This window comes from Tiliqua scincoides, chromosome 14 (genome assembly GCF_035046505.1).
Source record: "Tiliqua scincoides isolate rTilSci1 chromosome 14, rTilSci1.hap2, whole genome shotgun sequence".
Taxonomy (NCBI): domain Eukaryota; kingdom Metazoa; phylum Chordata; class Lepidosauria; order Squamata; family Scincidae; genus Tiliqua; species Tiliqua scincoides.
This window is the reverse complement of record NC_089834.1, coordinates 769,060-786,777: the sequence shown is the minus strand read 5'-3', so window position 1 is coordinate 786,777 and position 17,718 is coordinate 769,060. Positions and strand designations below refer to the sequence as shown.

General features: G+C 50.8%; 2 protein-coding genes across 5 annotated transcripts in view; one reads left to right on the top strand and one right to left on the bottom strand.

Moving 5' to 3' along the window:
- Window positions 1-1,129: 1,129 nt before the first annotated feature.
- On the bottom strand, window positions 1,130-16,353 carry LOC136634512 (serotransferrin-like). Of its 4 annotated transcripts, none has more exons than XM_066610035.1 (13): window positions 16,296-16,353; window positions 16,077-16,177; window positions 11,801-11,964; window positions 10,454-10,553; window positions 9,323-9,499; window positions 7,686-7,848; window positions 7,524-7,588; window positions 7,013-7,170; window positions 5,451-5,637; window positions 5,181-5,329; window positions 3,225-3,315; window positions 2,267-2,320; window positions 1,130-1,501 (listed from the first exon to the last, which is right to left on the bottom strand). In XM_066610035.1, the coding sequence occupies exons 1-13, from the start codon at window positions 16,343-16,345 to the stop codon at window positions 1,242-1,244; spliced, it is 1,719 nt and encodes a 572-aa protein (XP_066466132.1). In that variant the 5' UTR covers window positions 16,346-16,353; the 3' UTR covers window positions 1,130-1,241. The 4 variants fall into 4 exon arrangements, with proteins under 4 accessions (XP_066466132.1, XP_066466135.1, XP_066466134.1 ...); XM_066610038.1 differs by lacking the exons at window positions 16,077-16,177; window positions 16,296-16,353 and adding exons at window positions 13,803-14,291; window positions 14,397-15,309 and having other exon boundaries at window positions 1,131-1,501; XM_066610036.1 differs by having other exon boundaries at window positions 1,348-1,679.
- The window catches only part of PISD (phosphatidylserine decarboxylase), a 55,917-nt gene continuing 53,800 nt past the window's right edge, over window positions 15,602-17,718 (top strand). The window contains exon 1 of the mRNA XM_066610050.1: window positions 15,602-15,682. Coding sequence (XP_066466147.1) covers window positions 15,615-15,682 — 68 coding nt within the window. The 5' untranslated portion in view covers window positions 15,602-15,614. The remainder of the gene's footprint in view (window positions 15,683-17,718) is intronic.

Below are 17,718 nucleotides of genomic sequence, written 5' to 3'. Positions count from 1 at the left end.
TGTTCCAGCTGCTCTGGAGGCATTTAAGGGAAAGATTCTTTCCCTGGTCCTTTATGGCTCTCCCATCTGGTATAAGGCTATTACCCAACCATTAGAACGCATTCAAGCCTCCTTTCTGCGGAAGATTTTGGGTTTACCCAGGTGCGTTCCCTACTCGGTTCTGTGTCTTGAGGTGGGGTTAATTCGGCTAAAGACGACTGCTTGGCTTAGATTATTGAAATTTTGGTTTAGGACTTTATTTAACCCTACCCCCTCTGGTCTAATGCTCCAATTATTGTCGGATTCAGTCCTGCCATTAGAGATCACTGATCTTCTAACCAAGCTCAAATCAATAGGGCTGGACACTGCAGAGCTAGGCATGATTGGGTGTGATGCTGCTTACAGAATCGTCAAAGAAAGAATTCTTGACATCGAACAACAAGAGCTGTTTAGTGCCGCCAGAACCACATGCTCTCCACTCTATCTCCATGTTCCAATCAGTTTTGGGAAACTGGCCTCCTTCTTTTATCACTTGGAGTGCCCACAGGCTCGGAGAGCATTCACACTTGCAAGATGTAATGCTCTTCCATCAGCCGTGTTATCGGGCAGGTTCAGTGGTATTCCCTACTCGGAGAGGAAATGCAAGTGTGGTAGGGATTGTATTGAGACCATAACACATACCCTTTTCTACTGCCCACTTCATGATGTCTCACGCAAGAAATATCTAGGCCCTTTGCTAACTAGGATGCAGGGCTGGGAGGACTCAATCATGCTTCAGTCTCTCCTTTCCACATCTGACTCTGAGACCCTTGATAGGGTCGCTGCCTTTTTATCTGGGGTAATTGCCAGGCAGAGCTCTGGAACTCTGGGCAGTATGTGAGGAAAAGACTGATGTCTATGTTGTGGTGTCTTTGTATATTTTTGTTTTGTTTTGTTCTTTCTCTGTATTTTATGCCAATAAAGGTCTACTGAACTGAACTGAACTGTAGGCATGTCTTGCCTTCTTCTGAGTCTGACCACTAAGGGCCCATCAAGCACTGACAGGCAGCAGCTCCCCAGGGTTTCAGAGAGGAATGTTCTCCACCCTGCCCGGAGATGCTGCCAGGGACTGAACCTGAGACCTGTGTGCAGGCAGGGATAGCTCTGTGGCAAGCTGTGGGCTGCATCTTAACCTCTGATGAAATTCAGAGTGACTGGTAGGCTCCTGTTCTTTGCATGCAGGTCTAGAGACCAGAGGAGCTGAGGTGGAGCCTAGAAAGGGGCTAGACCTCCACCCTACAGCCCACCCACCTTCTCCCTCCCTCCATCCAAATGTCTCGGTTTCTGCTGGGCTCCTTACCAGAGCTGAGGTTGCAGCTGAGGGTGCCATTCTCTAGAGCCCCCACTGTGTGCCGAGAAAGAAGCAGCCACCCCGCCAGGCTGTAAGCATAACCATGGCAGGAGCGCCTTCCCCGCAGGTTATGGATGCTGATGTGCCTGGCAGTCTTCTTTGCTAGGGCCACTGCATAGACCGGAGGCAGGCCTGCATGACAACAGACACTGGGGAACAGGACATCCACAAGAGGAACCGGGACTGGAGAAAAGGCCCCCATGTTCACAGAGCTGGCCCTGCCAGGCGGGAAAGGGGAGGCAGGCACTGAAAGTGGCAGGGTGGCTCTTATGCACCTCATGAGACATGATGGAGACATATACAGTGATACCTGGGAGGGACAAAGTTAATCGAGGAGAGATTCTTTTCTCTCTCAGGGGATAGTCACTAAAATTGATGGGGGGATCATAACAGTCAAAAGGGCATACTTCTTCAGCCAGTGAGTAATTAATCTGTGGAACCCCTTGCCACAGGATGTTGTGATGGCCTAAATGCCTTTAAAAGGGGATTGGACAGGCTGATGGAGGAAAAGTCCATTGTAGGTTACAAGTCATGATGGGTATATGCAGCCTCTGGGTTTTAGAGGGAGTCTATCCATGAATGCCAGATGCAAGGGAGTGGCCACAGGGTATAGGGCTCTTGTGTGCTCCCTGAGGCATCTGCTGTGGCCACTGGAAGATACAGGAAGCTGGACTAGATGGGCCCTGAGCTTGATCCAGCAGGTTGCAAGGAGCCTGGCGCAAAAAATCCCCCAGTGGTTTGTGCGCCATGTCAATAAGTGGGGAGGGTGGAGTTTCTGCCTCAGGTAACTGCTTGGGGAGGTGCAGAGAGCGGAAGACTCTCTCCGCTTCTGTGATCTTGTGCAGTACAGCTCTCTCTGACATCCCTGCCCTCGTCTTTTCAGATGTTCCTGTTTACCTGCAAGGTGGGCAGCCTCCTCTCGTTCTCTCCTTGCTGAAGAGCAGTCCTGCTCTGTGGGAGAAAGGACATTTGAGAGTGGGAAGCAGGAGGAAAGGGTGGAAGTCCAAGATCCCTTGGTGGGTGTTCAGTACTCAGCCTCAATTGCAACCCTTTGAACAAGCAACAGGATTGCAATTGTGCCTCAGGTCACATGATTGCCACATGGGCACTGCCCTCATCTACCACATGCAAAGGTGACCAACTTCCTGTTCTGGTGGCAGAATACCATTGGTTCTTGCAGGTGGCTCTGCAAGTGGGAATCTTTTGTGGGCAACCTGGCCACAGGAGGGAGACTGTAGGCCCTCTCCCAGAGTCCATTTCAAAGGGACGTGCCAGCTTCTAGGAATATAAACCAAGAAGAGGAGCCAAACCACTGCAAGCATAAACTGAAATGAATGCCATTGCAATGCACTTCTGTTCCTTTTGGGTTACAAGCCCCTTGGTCCCTGCTTTCTGATAAAGAGGCAGACAGTCAGGCAGGCCTCATCGCCACCTTGTACAGGGTGACGCACTCTGGCGGCCACAGTGCCAGCATTAAGTTGCTAGAAGTTCTGGGGAAAAGTGCATATAGGACCATCCTGGCAGGTTGGGTCCCTGCAAGCGCCAGCTTACCAGTGGTAGGCAGTGGGCGGTGGCAGCTCTCCCCCCCCAACAGTGAATGGGAGCATCCCTAGAGGCCTGTGATGAACTGGGAGCCTCTAGTGAGCCTGGCTGGGTGAGGCTTCTCGTGATTGTGGCCACTGCAGAAAGCTGAACCTAGCTGGGGTTGATGCACACCAACAGATGCCTTGGGACATCACTCTAAAGAATCAGGAAAGAGGCTCTTCACTGTTCAGCTGTGGAAGGGGCTGTGGTGGCAGCCCCTGTCTTTTCCACACCGAGTGCAGGGGCATGGAGCAGGAGAGCACACACTCACCGTAACATTCAGCAGCCACGGGAACAAGCGCGCACTTCTTTGCAAAGTAGGCATGTGTGGCGTCCAGTGTCACCGCGTCTGCCTCGTTATTCTGTCACATGACAAGGTGCCTGGTTAGCAGTTCAGGGCTTGCCTCGGGAGCAAACCAGCCTTCCCTGCAAGACCTGGGATTTTTTTTCTGTTTTGTGAATTTTCTCTAAAGCCATCGTCAGGCCAGGCTGGGAAAAAGTGCCACAATACTGTCAGTATGGCCAGCCTTGGAAGCCATGCTCCATGGCCACGTCTAACTGGGATACGCTGAGTGGTTACCAGAGACAGGGGGGCCTCTTCAGGGTGTTCCCAATGCTGGTGTGCATTTCTCTCCCTGGGAAGACACAGCAGACCCCCCTCTTCTGCTGTTCCTAAATGGCAGCTAAGACCTGTTACAGTCAATTCTCACTATCTGCGCACTCCATTCCCACGGTTTCACTTATCCATAGAAACAAAAGTTTAACTCACGTTGCACCATCTGCTGCCTGTCCTTGGCTATCTGCAGCCATTTGCTGCATTTGTGGCCATTCTGAAGGTATTCATGGTCATTTTCAAGCTATCCGCGGGGCCATTCTGAATCTGCAGTGACCATTTTCAAGCTATCTGCAGCTGTTCTGAAGCTATTCTGCAGCCAGTCAAGTACTGGCAGCACCCCAGAATGTTTTGCAGTGGCTGGGTAATGCCCCAGAATGTTTTGTGGCACCACAGCCAGCACAGGCTGCAACTTTTGGAACTGCTGAAATGTCAAAGGTGTGCTTTTTTAAAACTATAAATTGGTTTTATTCTTTTTCATGCTTGTTAGCTCCCTTAGGGCCATCCAGTGAAAGAGAGGACAGAAATGAGTATGACAGTAGGCAGTTCTTTTATGCCCTATAGAGTGTATAGCAGAGAGTCCCATAGGATTAATGATCCAGTAACCATGGTTTCCATATCCGCTGGGTTTTTGAGGAATCTAACCCCAGTGGATAATGAGAATTGACTGTCCTTTCATTCAGCTTCTAGACTGTAACCTTCTTATTAGATTAGTCAATCTTGTCTCTGTTTTTAGACTGGTGCTTTCATATGGCTCTTATTTCTATGGCATGTATTATGGTTTTTTATTAAGCATTGTGCTCCACTGTGAGCCTGTTTGTAGCAGGAAGGGGTAGGATACAAATGTTAAAGGAAATGAAATCTCAACACCTGGGTGGAAACAGGAGATTCTAGGCACAAGTCTCTCTGTACCACTGTCAGCTGCTGGCCAGAATTTCTCTCCCTGGGGTAAATGACTGCTCTTCTTCCAACTCCAACCCTGCCCTGCCGGCCCAGAGCTTGACCATAACACTAGAACCAGGAGCTGCTCCTCAAACCCCCCCCCCAAAACACAATGCAGCCCTATGCATGTCCACATAGAAGTAAGTCCAATGGGACCTATTCTCAGATCAGTGTATGTAGGATTGCAGCACATCTGAAGGCTGAAAACGGGGAAATGATTTTATGCTTATCTGCTCATGTTGTCCCTTGGTTTTACAGGGGGGGGGGCCTTGGAACCTGAGAAGAGCTCCTGAGGGGAACCAGAAATGGTTAAGAATGGCTGTTCTAGTGGATGGATGAAATAAGGATCATGAAGACATTTTACACGATAGCAGAGCTTTGTAAGTGCCAAATCACAAGCTATTACAAGACTACTGACAGCTTTCCAGACAAGGACAGCCAATGTGTGTTTTTTCAGTCCCTGTATGGTTTCTGTTGGGCTGGTTTTGGAAGCACTGAAAAAACTTGCAAACCCATTTGACCAGAGATCAAAGCTGATGACTACATGTGCCAGGGGGCACCAGCTGGCTCTCTTGTGCCTCTGTCTGCTTTCTGAAAAGTAAGATCTGTGCCCAGCCTTGGAAAATGCAAAATGTGAGCCACAATTACATTACCTCGGCTGCATACACTCACCTTGATCCGCCTGATGCAGTTTATCATGGAGTCTGCCAGGACACAGACCAGAGGGTCAGAATTGATGCTCAGGGCCCACTCCTCACACTTCTGGAGTTCTGCATCGCTGATGCAACACCAGCGCACCAGGCTGTTGGAGAGGGAGCTCCCTGGGAGGCGGCAGAGGACACCATTGTCACATAGGGAGGAGGACAATGGGGGTTGAACTGAATTCTTTCGAGTTCCTCTCCTTCCCTTCTCCCGGGACCTCTTGGATGAGAACATTCTCACCTTCGTGGCCCAAGCCCTGCAGGAGAGCAACATAATCCAGGCCGAGGACATGGCTGATCTCAGCCTCCTCTTCAACCAGCTGTAGGTACTGTGTTGCATCGCGAAAGAGCAGGTTCTTCCCCCTGAACAGCGCAGATCCAAAGAGCTCAAACCTGGCCCGTTCCTTTCCCTTCTTTCCAAAGAGGTTCTGAGGACAACAACAGATTCTGGATACTAGTGCGCTGCCCAGCAGAGATGGCCACAACGTGAGAGAACAGGCTAGATGCTGACTTCAGGGTGTGCACTGGGCTACAAGAGCCAAGAAACAGTATTAGCTCTTCCCCCATTTTAGAAAATATAAAATACAGCAGCTACATGTTGCTGTCTCCAGCAGCTGATGCTCACAGCCCAATCCTGCTAAAGTATCCCCCACCAATGTAGGCTGAAAGGCTCACGGATAGGATTCAGCTGCACACAAGTGCTACTGAACCTGCAGTCTCCTTCCCTCATTCTGCCTCCCTCCCTGGCCCCCTTCTCACCCAGAAACTTCCCTGGCAAGTGAGTGGAGTTAGCTGTTTTCCACTGTGCCATTTCACTGCTGAAACATGCTCCCTGAAACTGAAATACACATCTAAACAGGGCTGGCCCAACTGTGAGGCCCGTTGAAACCTTCGCCTCAGACAGTGGGCTGAAGGAGGTCACCAAGTCGACTGGGGGCTTGCTTGCTGCCCCTGCTCACTGCCTCCCCAAGCCTGCTGTCTCACCCCGCTTCTCCAACCAGGTGCTCCATCACTGTCTTGCAGGCCCAAAGGATGGGGACAGGGCTTTCTCCTCATGCAAAACCACCACCTCTCCTGCTGCTTCTTCGAAAGTGGCTGATGCAGAGAATGCTGGGAGCAGAGAGGCTCCACTCCCAGCCCTTTCTCTACCCATCACTTTACAAAAAGCAACCTTGGAGCGGCAGGTTCTGCAGGAAAAGAATTAAAGCAATGAGCGGAGTATGGGATGGTGGGAGTGCACACATGCTGGCAAGACATGGGGAGCAGAATTTGGGGGAGCAGGTTCTCTTGCCTTGTACCACCGTTGCCCCTTCCAAAGTGGCTATTTGCAGTAAACAGCCGCTTCAGGAAGCAGTGATCAGGATAAAGCCCCCCTTTGCCCCTACGGTGGCTTATAGCCAATTAAGAGACACCCAGGTTTAAGCACCCTTCTTATTGACACACTTAGCATGACCCTTAAGCTGGAAACACAGAGACTTTGTTTGCTCAAAGGCCAGATGAAGGGGTCAAACTTGGATTGTATAGGTGGGGGGTCCCTGGGTCAAATGCTTCCCCCAAGGGGAAAAAACTCCCCCGCACAGACCTGGAAAGCAAGTTAGTGGGAAGGCTTAGCTAACAGAACTCTTCTCAGCACTCAGCTAACAGAACTCTTCCCACTGCTGCCTACTTTTGTATACCCCTCAGTAAAAGAACACTTTTACTCCTCAGCAGCCCTTGGTGTAAACAAAGCCTTGGGGGTGAGTCTGGCAATCCAGCTCCTTCCTACATGTCAGAATTCGTACATGAGGGGGTGTCACTAAGTACCTGCAGGAGAGTAAGAAATTTCTTGGTGATCTTCTGGAAGTTGGGGCGAGTCACAATGGCCCGTCCTGGTCCATGGCCCAGGTTGCAGATGGTGTAGGCGCCCAAATGAGCTGTGGACCCGTCAGGACACAGTAGTTCAAAGTTCTCTTGTTCTGACTCTGAAAAAGAAAAGGGGCTGCAGGGGCTGGTGGGAGAGCCAGAAAGGTGACTCAGGGCTGCCTGCTTGCAGAACCCTCCCCTGGCAGCATCCAAGATAGGCAGCCTGTTCATTTGTCCTGGGGGGTGGGGGGGGGAGTTGGAAACAGGTTGCCATCTACCAGTGGCCAAGCACAGGCCTCTTCCCTCTACTTACAAGTGATACACAATGGCTTTCATGTTTCTCTGCAGGCAGCAGTAAGAGATCCAAAGAAGATTTACAACTCTGATACTTAGGAGACGGCTTCACAGAGTTGGGCATGGCAGCCAAGTATATTTCTCTGCTGCAAAAAGGAGACCCTGGCCAAGAGTTTACCTGTAGCATTCATTATGGTCAAGTGATCCAAGAAAGCCACATCTGCCACCCCACTCTTCAGGCATCTGCACACAAAGGAAACTGGCATTAGCACGAAAATCTACTCTGCTTCCCCTCGGTCACCACCCACTTACAGCGCCACAGCGGGAGCAAGGTCGGCACCTGAAGGCCCCCTCGGAGTCGTAGAATGGCTCGTTACCGCTGGTCTCGCAGAAGTGGTTCTTCTCCCGGATGTAGGACTGTTGCCCGTGGCAAAGAGCACAAAGTTGGTGGGAGGCCACTCCGCTGCCAGGGACACAGCTGGCATTGAAAAAACCACTGACTGCTGCAGAGGCAAGGAGAAGAGAGAGTCCAGTGGGGGAGAGCTTGGATGAGATCATCCAAACCAGCAAGGAATGACCAAACTCATGGAGAGAATGCAGGGTCAGCTTTCTCTTTTTCTGTTTGTCAAAAGTGTTACAATTAGGGTAGCAACTTTCATTCCCTACTTCAGTTGAGAACCCTTATGAAACCCTAACTCTGCTTTAGTTTGTAGATTAATCACCTAAAGTTTTATTTAATGAATCTCAATTTTAATCTATTGGGCAGGTTTTAACTGCTAAGCCTGCATGTTAAGGGCACATATGAATGGAAAAAGGTGTCATTAAAGACAGTTTTTGCTTCTAACAACTGGTTTCTGTTTATCATATTGTAAAGTATCTTACACTTTCTTCAGTGTCTCAGAACAGCACCAATGTTGTTGTTTTGGATATGTTTAATTAAACTTAGTAAGAACAGGAGATTAATTGCCAACATTCTTGAATGAGCTAATAGTCCTAATGAGAAACCTTTGGAATTCAAAGATGACACCCACTTATTTGGCCAGGCAGAGCCAAAGACTTTTGGGAGTGCGAGCAAAACAAGACTGAAACAGGAAGGGAGCATTTTGTCATAAGAGGTCATCAGGCATTCCTTTTGGCCTTGCTGGTTTGGAGCCATCAGGTGTCTGGTGAAATAGGATTGGAGAACCTGTCTCAGTTTGGATCGCTTCCCAGATTACATTGTGTGGGCCTGGAAAATGCATGAAGATACATTCCACTGACACATGTCTGCCTTACCCTTGGAGTTAGGAAGTGGGCACACCTGTTGCCCTAGCTCTGGAAAGCACATGAATGCAAAGTGCTGCTTATAGTCACAGGTTGGCTGTTGTAACATCCTAATAGTGCTTAAATCTCGTTGAGTTACCAAATACCTACCCTGCCTTTCTCCCTCTAGGAGACTCCAGGTGGCTAACAATGTAATAACATCTACAAAAATCAATACCACCTCACAATGAGACAACAGCTGTAATTAAAATAAACTAAAGAAGAGGAGGAACATGTAAGATGAACTCAGGGGAAGCCTGCAGGAAGAACCAGTTCTTCGGTGAAAATACCAGCAGGGAGGAAGATAGCTGCACAATTTGAGACTGGGACTTCTTCACCTGAGAAGGGCTTCTTCTACATCACAGCCAACCAAAGCTCAGAGGTTAGAGGGACACACAAGTGAGCCTCCCGCCCTGAGCTTGATGGTCAGGAGATTCCTAGCGAGGAAGAGTCCTTCAGGGACTTGGCTGCAAGCCATAGAAGGCTTTAGAGATAATAGCCAGTTCCTTGCATTGTGACCCAGGAATAAACTTGGAGCCAGTGTGGCTGCAATAACAAGGGCAAGAAGCACGAACAGATCATGGGTGCTCTTTGCATTGCCCCTTCCCACAAGTTCTCAGAAGCAGGCTCTGCTCCGGTTAGGAATCCCTGGCCTCTCACTGCCCGCCCACTCACCATGGCTTAGGGGCTGGTCTTCATTCCACATCAGTTCATTCGTAGCCAGAAGGAAGCCCAAAGGGATGCTCCAACCCGAGGTCCACCTGGCTCCATTGTGGCAACTGCGGGTCCCTTTTAGGCTATGGATATTCAGAGTTCCTTGGCTGGCAACAGCTACGGCATACACACAGTTACCTGGTGATGGGGAAGGAGACAGGAGAACTGTGTTAATATGCTCAGGAGAGACCTCCACTGTGAGAACTTTCATCTATGAGTTGAAATGCCAGCACACTATTATTCCACCGAAATATACACTCAGGGTGGACAACAAGGATGACCCCCAAGCCATTCTGAAACATTTTATGCTGCATCATCTTCCACTTGGTTATAAACCCCAGCTGAGATCTGGAACATCCTTGCTGACATCAGTGCAATTTGATGCTTGGGGCATATCTACACTGTTCATGGGTGTCCAGCCATATCCACAGGGGATCCGTTCTAGGGCCCCCAGCAGATACAGAAACCACATGTGGGGGACCCTATCTCTGTGGCCCTCTATGTCCCCACACATGCCCATTAACGTTGTTGACATGCTTACCATGGAGAGAAGTTCCTTCCTTTTACAAGATGCCCAGGCAGCCTGAATGCATGAAGAGAATAGACTGAACATTAACTGAATCCGCAGATACTGGATCCACGGATATGGGGGATGCCTGTGCTTATAGGGGCTTGATACCAATTGAAGTATCATGGTTTTGTTCAAAGAATGCTGGGGACCATAACTGGTTGAGGGTACTGAGAATTCCCTGTCAAAGATTCTGAGCCCCTCGTACAGAACTCCAGTTCTCAGAGTTCTCAGAGGATTTGCCTAGTATGAACTAGGTTTAAATCTCTCATCTAGATTTGCTCTCATTTTGACATGGTTCAAGGCAATGTCCCTACTAAAGAAACATGTTGTGATGCGGATGACACCTCCTCCACACAGGCAAGTGACCAGGCCTTCTACAATACACAACTTGCAATACTTCTCTTTTTAATCCAGCCTCCTCCTGATCTCCAGAGTGCTGGCATAGACCTACCAGGGATAGGGCTGGTGCAAGGGTTGGTTTGATGGGCCCCTGCTACATCCATGGGCACAAGACCACTGACCTTCCACATATAGCTCCTTTGCTGCTACTGTCAGACCATAAATCTTCACGGCTGAATAGACGTCTCCAGCATCCAATGAGGCTGCGTCTGCTTTGTTCACCTTATTTCACAAACACACAAACAAAGCCATTTAAAACAAGTTCCTGAATGGACTCCTCAGGACCAGTTCTTCTGGGTAGGTCGGCTCTTCCCAGCTTAGTCTAGAACTTGTGGCTGACATCCCTGCTTTCAGTCACAGCAGGATGGCATACTTCAGAGAGATTAACACTCATGTTGCACTTTGGCAAGCTGTGATCTCATTGGTATGAAGCACAAACAGCCATTGCAATGATCACTGTCTCCCCCAATCCCATAACACTGCTGAGTTTATTAGGAGCTGTATTGTGCTTATTTTAACATGAACATTTAGCAGATTTTGTTGTTGTTGTTTACGGAGCACAAAAAAGTTCACAAAACAGAACAAAGTTTAAAAAGTGGTTCTGTGTCCTAAAGCTCACAAAAGAGGCACCTGCAATTCATGGAGAAACCATGATACTAAGGTGATGAAAAATTATGGCCCTTTTTGTAGAGCCTGCGTCAGTTGGACAAATGCGCTTTAGGGCGCAATCCTAATCAACTTTCCAGCACTGGCATAGCTGTGCCAGTGGGGCATGTGCTGCATTCTGCAGTTGGGGGGCAGTCATTGGAGGCCTCTTCAAGGTAAGGTAGTGTTTGTTCCCTTACCTCAGAGTTGCATTGCTCTTAGGTCAGTGCTGGAAAGTTGGTTAGGATTGCGGCCTAACTAGTGTTCCAGCAGCATAAGGTCCATTACGGCTGTTGCAAAACGCAATATGCAGTTTTGCACAGCCAGGTTGCAACCACAAGTGGTGAGTAGCAGTGCACCAGCAGCTCATCCATGTGCCCTGACACTGGTAAGTCAGAGGGGGGAGGGGCTGAAGGGAAGTGGAGAGTGAGCAGAATGGGGAGACCTGGGTGGGAAAAGGGGCAGATAAAGTTGGGGAGTAGTATCAGTGGTGGGGGCACCACCAATATCCTAGCCCCCTTCCCAGCCTCAGGTTCATTTGGATCTGTGCCCGCTTTAGCTGATATAGGTCCAAGTAGACCCAGTGGGGCTGTGAGGCCTTAAGAAATGTTCCTTGATGAGGCCTTTGTGGCTTGAAACACCTCCAGGGATGCAGGGTATTCGCCCTGTTGTACTTTCTTGCTGTGGCAACAGTGCGTGAAGAGATGGGTAGGATCAGACTGCCTGTCTGTCTGGGGAAAAGGCAGCTTTGTATATTAGACCCTAAAGGAAACTCATGCTGTGTATAGAGGATGGGTGGCTACTGGGACTTCTCCAGGACTCACCCTAATCTTGTCAATGCAGTCGTGAGTGTTGTGAGCCCTGATGCAGGAAACCCTGGTGAAGGAGCTGCTTGTGGCTAGGGGCAATACAGTTGCAAGTGTTTTGGCCAGCTCTGCGCACTTCCGCTGCTCCAGATCGGAGAGGGTGCACCACCGGAACTTCTTCCCTGCAAGGCCATGGAGCAATTTCAAACCAAACAGTTTTTGAAGGTGAGTCATGGAGGAAACAGAGAACCTTTTGTCCAGCTGAGCAATGAAGGCACGTCCCAGCCGCACATACAGTAAGCTCCCATTCAGAAGCAACTTCCAGAGGGGCAGGAGCCATCTTAAGTCAGTAACAGGAAAAACCACAAAGCTGTAACATGTTAAAGATGCTCAAATTTATTTCATTATAAGCTCTCATCAGGGGCGGCCCATCCATGAGGCCAGCTGAGAATGTTGCCTCAGGCAGCACGCTGACAGGGGGCACACCCCTCCCCATTTGCCCACTCATCTACACTGCTCTTTCCACTCCCTAGATTAGAAAATGAAGAGGGGGACGGAGTGGCGGAGAAGTGTGAAGGAGAGGAGAGTGCCAGAGTCTCAAGAGCCAAGTGGTTAGGCCCACACTGGCTTTCCCGGACTACAATCCACCTTAGTGGAGAATTTCACTTCATACCTCTGAGGAAGTGGGCTTGTTGTCCATAAAAGTGGATGCTGAAATAAAAGGGTGCAACATGTCTTTTTGGTGCCACAATTCTCTGCATTGTTTTCATTCAAACAACAACAAAACAGAGCAGCATCCAGTGTGCACAAAATGAATGCAAGGATAGACAGCTGTTGGCCCCTACAAATCAGGAACTGTTCCTTCAGGATCAACAAGGTGGCACCTCTCTGACTTTCTTCAGAGTCTTCCCCAGAACCCATCATTCTTGCTAAGTCTTTGACACAATCACTCAGTTCTAATTCCAACTACAGTATAATGAAGCTGAAGCATGCTTACCTGAGAGTAAGACTCCTTGAACAGAATAGGGTAGTGTTTCCCAAGCTTTTTAGCACCAGGACCCACGTTTTAAAAATTACTCTCTATCGGGACCCACCTCGCTTTACAAGACTTTAAAAAAAGTTTAACCTTACCAGCAGCTCAAGACTGTTTTTATTCTTTTTACTATGGTGCCGGGGTGGGGGGGAGACTGCCTTTTGGAGCCTTTGTTGAGCTCCATGATCAGGGCCAATCTAGTGGCCTTGCATTTCCCTTCACTTGCCCTTTGATAGAAGCCTAGGTACATTTGCCTACCTGCGATTAAATGTGCATGTGTACTCATTTTCACTTTCCATAGGATTCAAGACATTTTCCTTCTCAGCTGGGGGGGGGGGGGGTTCTTCCTTCTGGAGTGTTGGGGCTTGTGTTCATTGGATTGGGACCATTTTTGTGGCACTGTGTTCCTCTCAGCCTGTTCCAGTGGACTGAGGCATGGTTGCCTACTCATGAGTAAACATGCAGATGTGGCTCAGTTTCACTTTCCATAGTGCTCAATGCATTTTCCTAATCAGCTCTCAGCTTGTTAGTTTCAAGGCCCTACCAACAATCAGGTCCCGACCTAGTTTGAGAAACACTGGAATACAACCTCCTTCCAAGCATGCATGCATAACAGAGGGCTGTAAGTGTGCTTAACTGCCTGACCTCCTACTCAAAGGGTTCCTCATGCCCCCTTTTGCCCTCCTTGTTGCCCTAACCCCCGCCCCCCTCCCCGCCTCTTGTACTGGAATCTCTCTAATCTCAGTTGTTCCTCACCTACACAACAATGTATAAGTAGGAAACAGTGAGGTGAGATGACAGCAGCAGCACGCACAAAGGGCTTTCCCAGAACTAGGGTGTCAAGTAAAAGTAACATTCAAAGAAAGCAGAAGGAACATTCATGAAGCAGCAGGAATTGCTGAGGGGAGACCCTTGCTGGAATTAGCCAGCACCTTGGCTAACCTCAGGATAGCGCCTGCCTTTGGACTCCCTTGGAACCATGCTTACCTGCAGGCAGAAGAGTGATTGCACTCAGCACCAGAAGGGTGGCTCTAAGGGCCTTCATGATGACAGGCGAGCGGCACTTCAAGGCCTGCTATCCCCCAAACAGAAGCCTTCGCCTCTCCGCATACTGGGGATTCCAGAGTAGTGACCAAAACAGTGGGGAGAAAGCAAGCGTGGGCTCAGCGCTGCCTGAAAGGGTGGGGGGACAAGCCAAGGAAGGGCTGGTGGTTGTTTGGCTGTGAGCAGCCACGTCCCCTGGATGCCAAAGTGATAGGCGGGGAAAGGGGCCCCACTGTTGGCAGAGACAGGAAGTTTTATCCGTGTCTTGTCACGGCAGGGCTTGTCTGCCAGGGAGAAACAGTGCCGGTGCTTTCCTCTTTTCCCTTCCAGGTGGGCCGTCTGTTCTCAGTAGAACTTTGTGGAGCTCAACAATCTCAATTTAATTAGGCTGGACTGGAATTGTCTTTCTCACACATCTACCTGGGACTGCTCCTGTTTATGAAAACAAGAAATAACAGAGCACAGGGCCCCCCCTTCAGTATGTGCAAGAGAGCGATATGGCAAACCTCTCCCACTTTTTGCAAGTTTGACTCTAACCTTGTTAATCTGGAAATAAACTCCTCGGCTAGTCTATTTCCTCTGTAAACACAAATCATTTCTTAAAGGTCCTCATCCAGCTAATGAACAGTTTGTTATTTCTCCCCTCAAGTCCTGAAGCATCTGAGTCACGGAAATGCGCTGAGAAGCTGACACCGTCCCATGCTGGTGAGGGGACCATTCCGTAGCTCTGATTTTTCAGCTGCTAGGCCTTCTGGAGCTCAGAGGAAGACGGCTTCCAAGGTTCACATCCAGTGGCCCACTTGCTCCTAGTCAGGTGTGTTCAGTACAGGTGTGTGCCAATAGATCCGGGTGATCTCGTCCTGACTCAGCATCTGCACCTGATGTGGAGGGAAATCCTCTTTCCTGCTTGGCACATGCAGAGATGATGATGCTATCCTGGGACGTGAGAGGCGCGCCCCAGCACATTTTGTCATCAGGATGAATGGGCCGCGTGGCTTGTCACGGTGGCTTCTCACTAGAAAAGCGCATCTCTGCCTCGTTAATTTGGAGGGGTTTGAGGGTGGCCCCACATGTGGGCCTTTGTTCGTATTTCCCTTTTGGTCTGTTTAAGCTCTAACGGCGAGAAGCTGTGGGAGACGGTCCCGGTGTCCATCAGGCTGGTGGCTCCAGTGCCTTTTCAGTGGTGGCCCCTCAATTTTGGAAGCTGCTTCCCAGGATGTGCGGCAGGACTCTCACGCTTCACTGCTGGCTGGCAGGACCTTCCTCTCACTTAGGTTCAGAATATTTTTAAACTGCCTCCCCTCCCCCGGTGGGCAGGTAGTTCAAGAGGCTGGCAAAAGGACAGCCAGCCCAGGAAGGGCGCAAAGGCTGCGAGCAGGACAGGCCCCTGCCCTTGGGTGGAAGTCCTGCAGGCCAGGAGGGGCCGCGCCCGTGCCAGTCCCAGGCCCAAGGAGGCATTTCGCCCGAGGGCACCTGTCGCCTCGGGGCTGCCGCCACCCTGGAGGCCCTTGAGGGGGCCCCGCAGCCGCCACCCTGGAGGCCCTTCGCCCGGGGCCCTCCGCCTCAGGGCCGCCGCTAGCCGGGAGGCCCTCGCGGGAGTGGGGCGGCGTGGCCCCGGCCGCGGGGAAGGGCCGCCCGACGAAGGGCCGCCTCCCGTGCCCGCCCTGCCGGCGCCGCTCCTCCCGCGCGGCCTGGCGCCCGAAGGCACAGCAGAGCAGAGCCGAGCAGAGCAGGGCGAGCAGAGCGGGCGGCAGCATGGCGGCGCTGGCGGCGGCCGTGAGGCGGCTGAGCGGGCGGCTGGCGGCGGGGACGGGCGGCGGCAGGTACCGCAGGGAGCGAGCGAGGGAGGGAGGGAGGGAGCGGGCGGCTCTCCCCGCGCCCCCGTCGGGGCCGGGCCGGCGAGGGCCTGGAGTGGGCAGAGCACGGCTGCCTGCTCGGAGTCGGTGGGCTCCCCGCCGGTGTGTGGAGGGGCAGCCTTCGGCCTGGAAACGCCGGGGAGCGGGGGAGAGCGCAGCCGGCAGGGCGCCGCAGACCTCCGCCTGCTCCCCGCCGGGGCTCCCTGGTCCCTGCAGCAGCAGCAGCAGCTGGGGGTGCCTGCAGCTTTCGGTCTGGGCTGCTGGACCTGCCCTAGGCGCCCCAGTGGTTCCGGGGGTGGGCGGGTCCAGCAGCAGCAGCAGCCCCCCCTTCTCCCCCCCATATGGTGCGTGGTCCACTCACCCTGCCACAGCCAAGTGCAGAGGGCTGCGCCCCTGCGGAGCTCTGTTCCGGTGCCCTCTGCCTGGCACGCGGGCACCAGTGGGCTTGCACCAGGCGGCCTGCTGATAAACATAAGAAGAGGTCCACTGGATCAGGCCAAAGGCTCACCCAGTCCAGCTTCTCACCCTCAGGAAGCACACAAGGCAACAAGAGACCTGCATCCTCTTGCCAGTCTCGCACCTGGCACTCTGAGATAGCCTCCTTTTAGAACTAGGAGGTAGACCCATCATGGCTTGTAACTATGATGGAATTTTCCTTCATAGATCTGTCCAATTCCCTTCTAAAGGTATCTAGGCCAGGTACCATCACCACATCCTGTGACAAGGAGTTCCATTTGCTCCTGGCACATGTGCCCCTCTGAAGAGCCAGGTCTAAACTTAGCACCTCAAAGTGGTGAGAGCTGAAGCTAGGCAACTCTCTCTCTCTCTCTATAAGGCATTCTGCAAGGCTGAAGCCACAAATGAAAAGGTGGCCACTGGACGTGAACCTTTGGAAGCCGTCTTCCTCTGAGCTCCAGTCTTGGAGCTAAACCTCTAGTGACAAGAACATTCCAATCTCTTTCTGTGTGCGCAGCTAGTTAGCCCATCTGTCCCTAGAGAAGATCTCCCTCTTCGCAGCCTGCCAGTCTCTTCCTTAGCAGCTGAAATCTGCAAAATGCCAGGTGGAAAAACTTGACTTTGAATGTTGCTTGGCTTATGAGAAGTGTAATTTTGATCATTCTAGTCAGTGTGGTGCAGCAGAGAGTTGTATGGGAATGCTGGGAGGCCTGGTTCAAATGTTTGTTGAGCCATGGACTGGTTGTGTGTCCCTTGTCCACTCTTACAGTTGGAGTTCTCCATGAAATTCCCATTTGGGAACCTTCTTATTTGTACACTGTGAGTACAGTTCAGCTGCACAGATAGTTAAGATAAGAATGGTAAATTCCCTCTGTTGTCTGAAGCATGGCTAGTGTTTGTAAGGAGCAACACCTTTTCAGTTGTGGCTTCAGCCTTGCAGAATGCCTTATATAGAGAGAGAGTTGCCTATCGTCAGTTCTCACCACTTTGAGGTGCTAAGTTTAGACCTGGCTCTTCAGAGGGGCACATGCTGAGGGCAATCTTGATGTTATTTTCTCTTCTGCTTTTTATGTTGGGGTGGTTTTGTTCTTAATCGTGATTTTATCTGTGGTTGTAAACCACCCTGATTTCTCCTGAAGAAGAGCAGAACGGTCATTTTTTGCAAAAACCAATAAGGCATGTCTATGAGTCAAAACCAGGATAGAGGGATGCAGATCAGAGTGGGTTTGATTCCATAAGAACATCAGAAGAGCCCTGCTGGATCAGGCCAAAGGCCTATTTAGTCCAGCATCCTGTATCTCACAGATTCACAGGATGCCTCTAAGAGCAAGCAAAACAACAAGATCCTTGTGTCCTGTTGCCACTTCCTTGCCTCTGGCATTCAGAGGTAGTCTACTTCTAAAACCAGGAGGTTGCATATACCCATCATGGCTTGTCACCTGTGATGGACATTTCCTCCGTCAATCTGTCCAATCCCCTTTGAAAGCCATCCAGGCCAGGTGTCATCACCACATCCTGTGGCAAGGATTTCCACAGACTAATTACAC

What these genes read in the sequence shown, in the direction of transcription:
- LOC136634512 (XM_066610035.1), bottom strand. Translation starts at nt 16,345, where the DNA reads ATGATGGGTCTACCTCCTAGTTCTAAAAGGAGGCTATCTCAGAGTGCC. An exon ending in CTGCACTTGGCTGTGGCAGG is followed by an intron (nt 11,965 to 16,076) that starts GTGAGTGGACCA and finishes ATGGCCTTGCAG; the next exon opens with GGAAGAAGTTCCGGTGGTGC. An exon ending in GCAGGGCTTGGGCCACGAAG is followed by an intron (nt 5,330 to 5,450) that starts GTGAGAATGTTC and finishes GCCGCCTCCCAG; the next exon opens with GGAGCTCCCTCTCCAACAGC.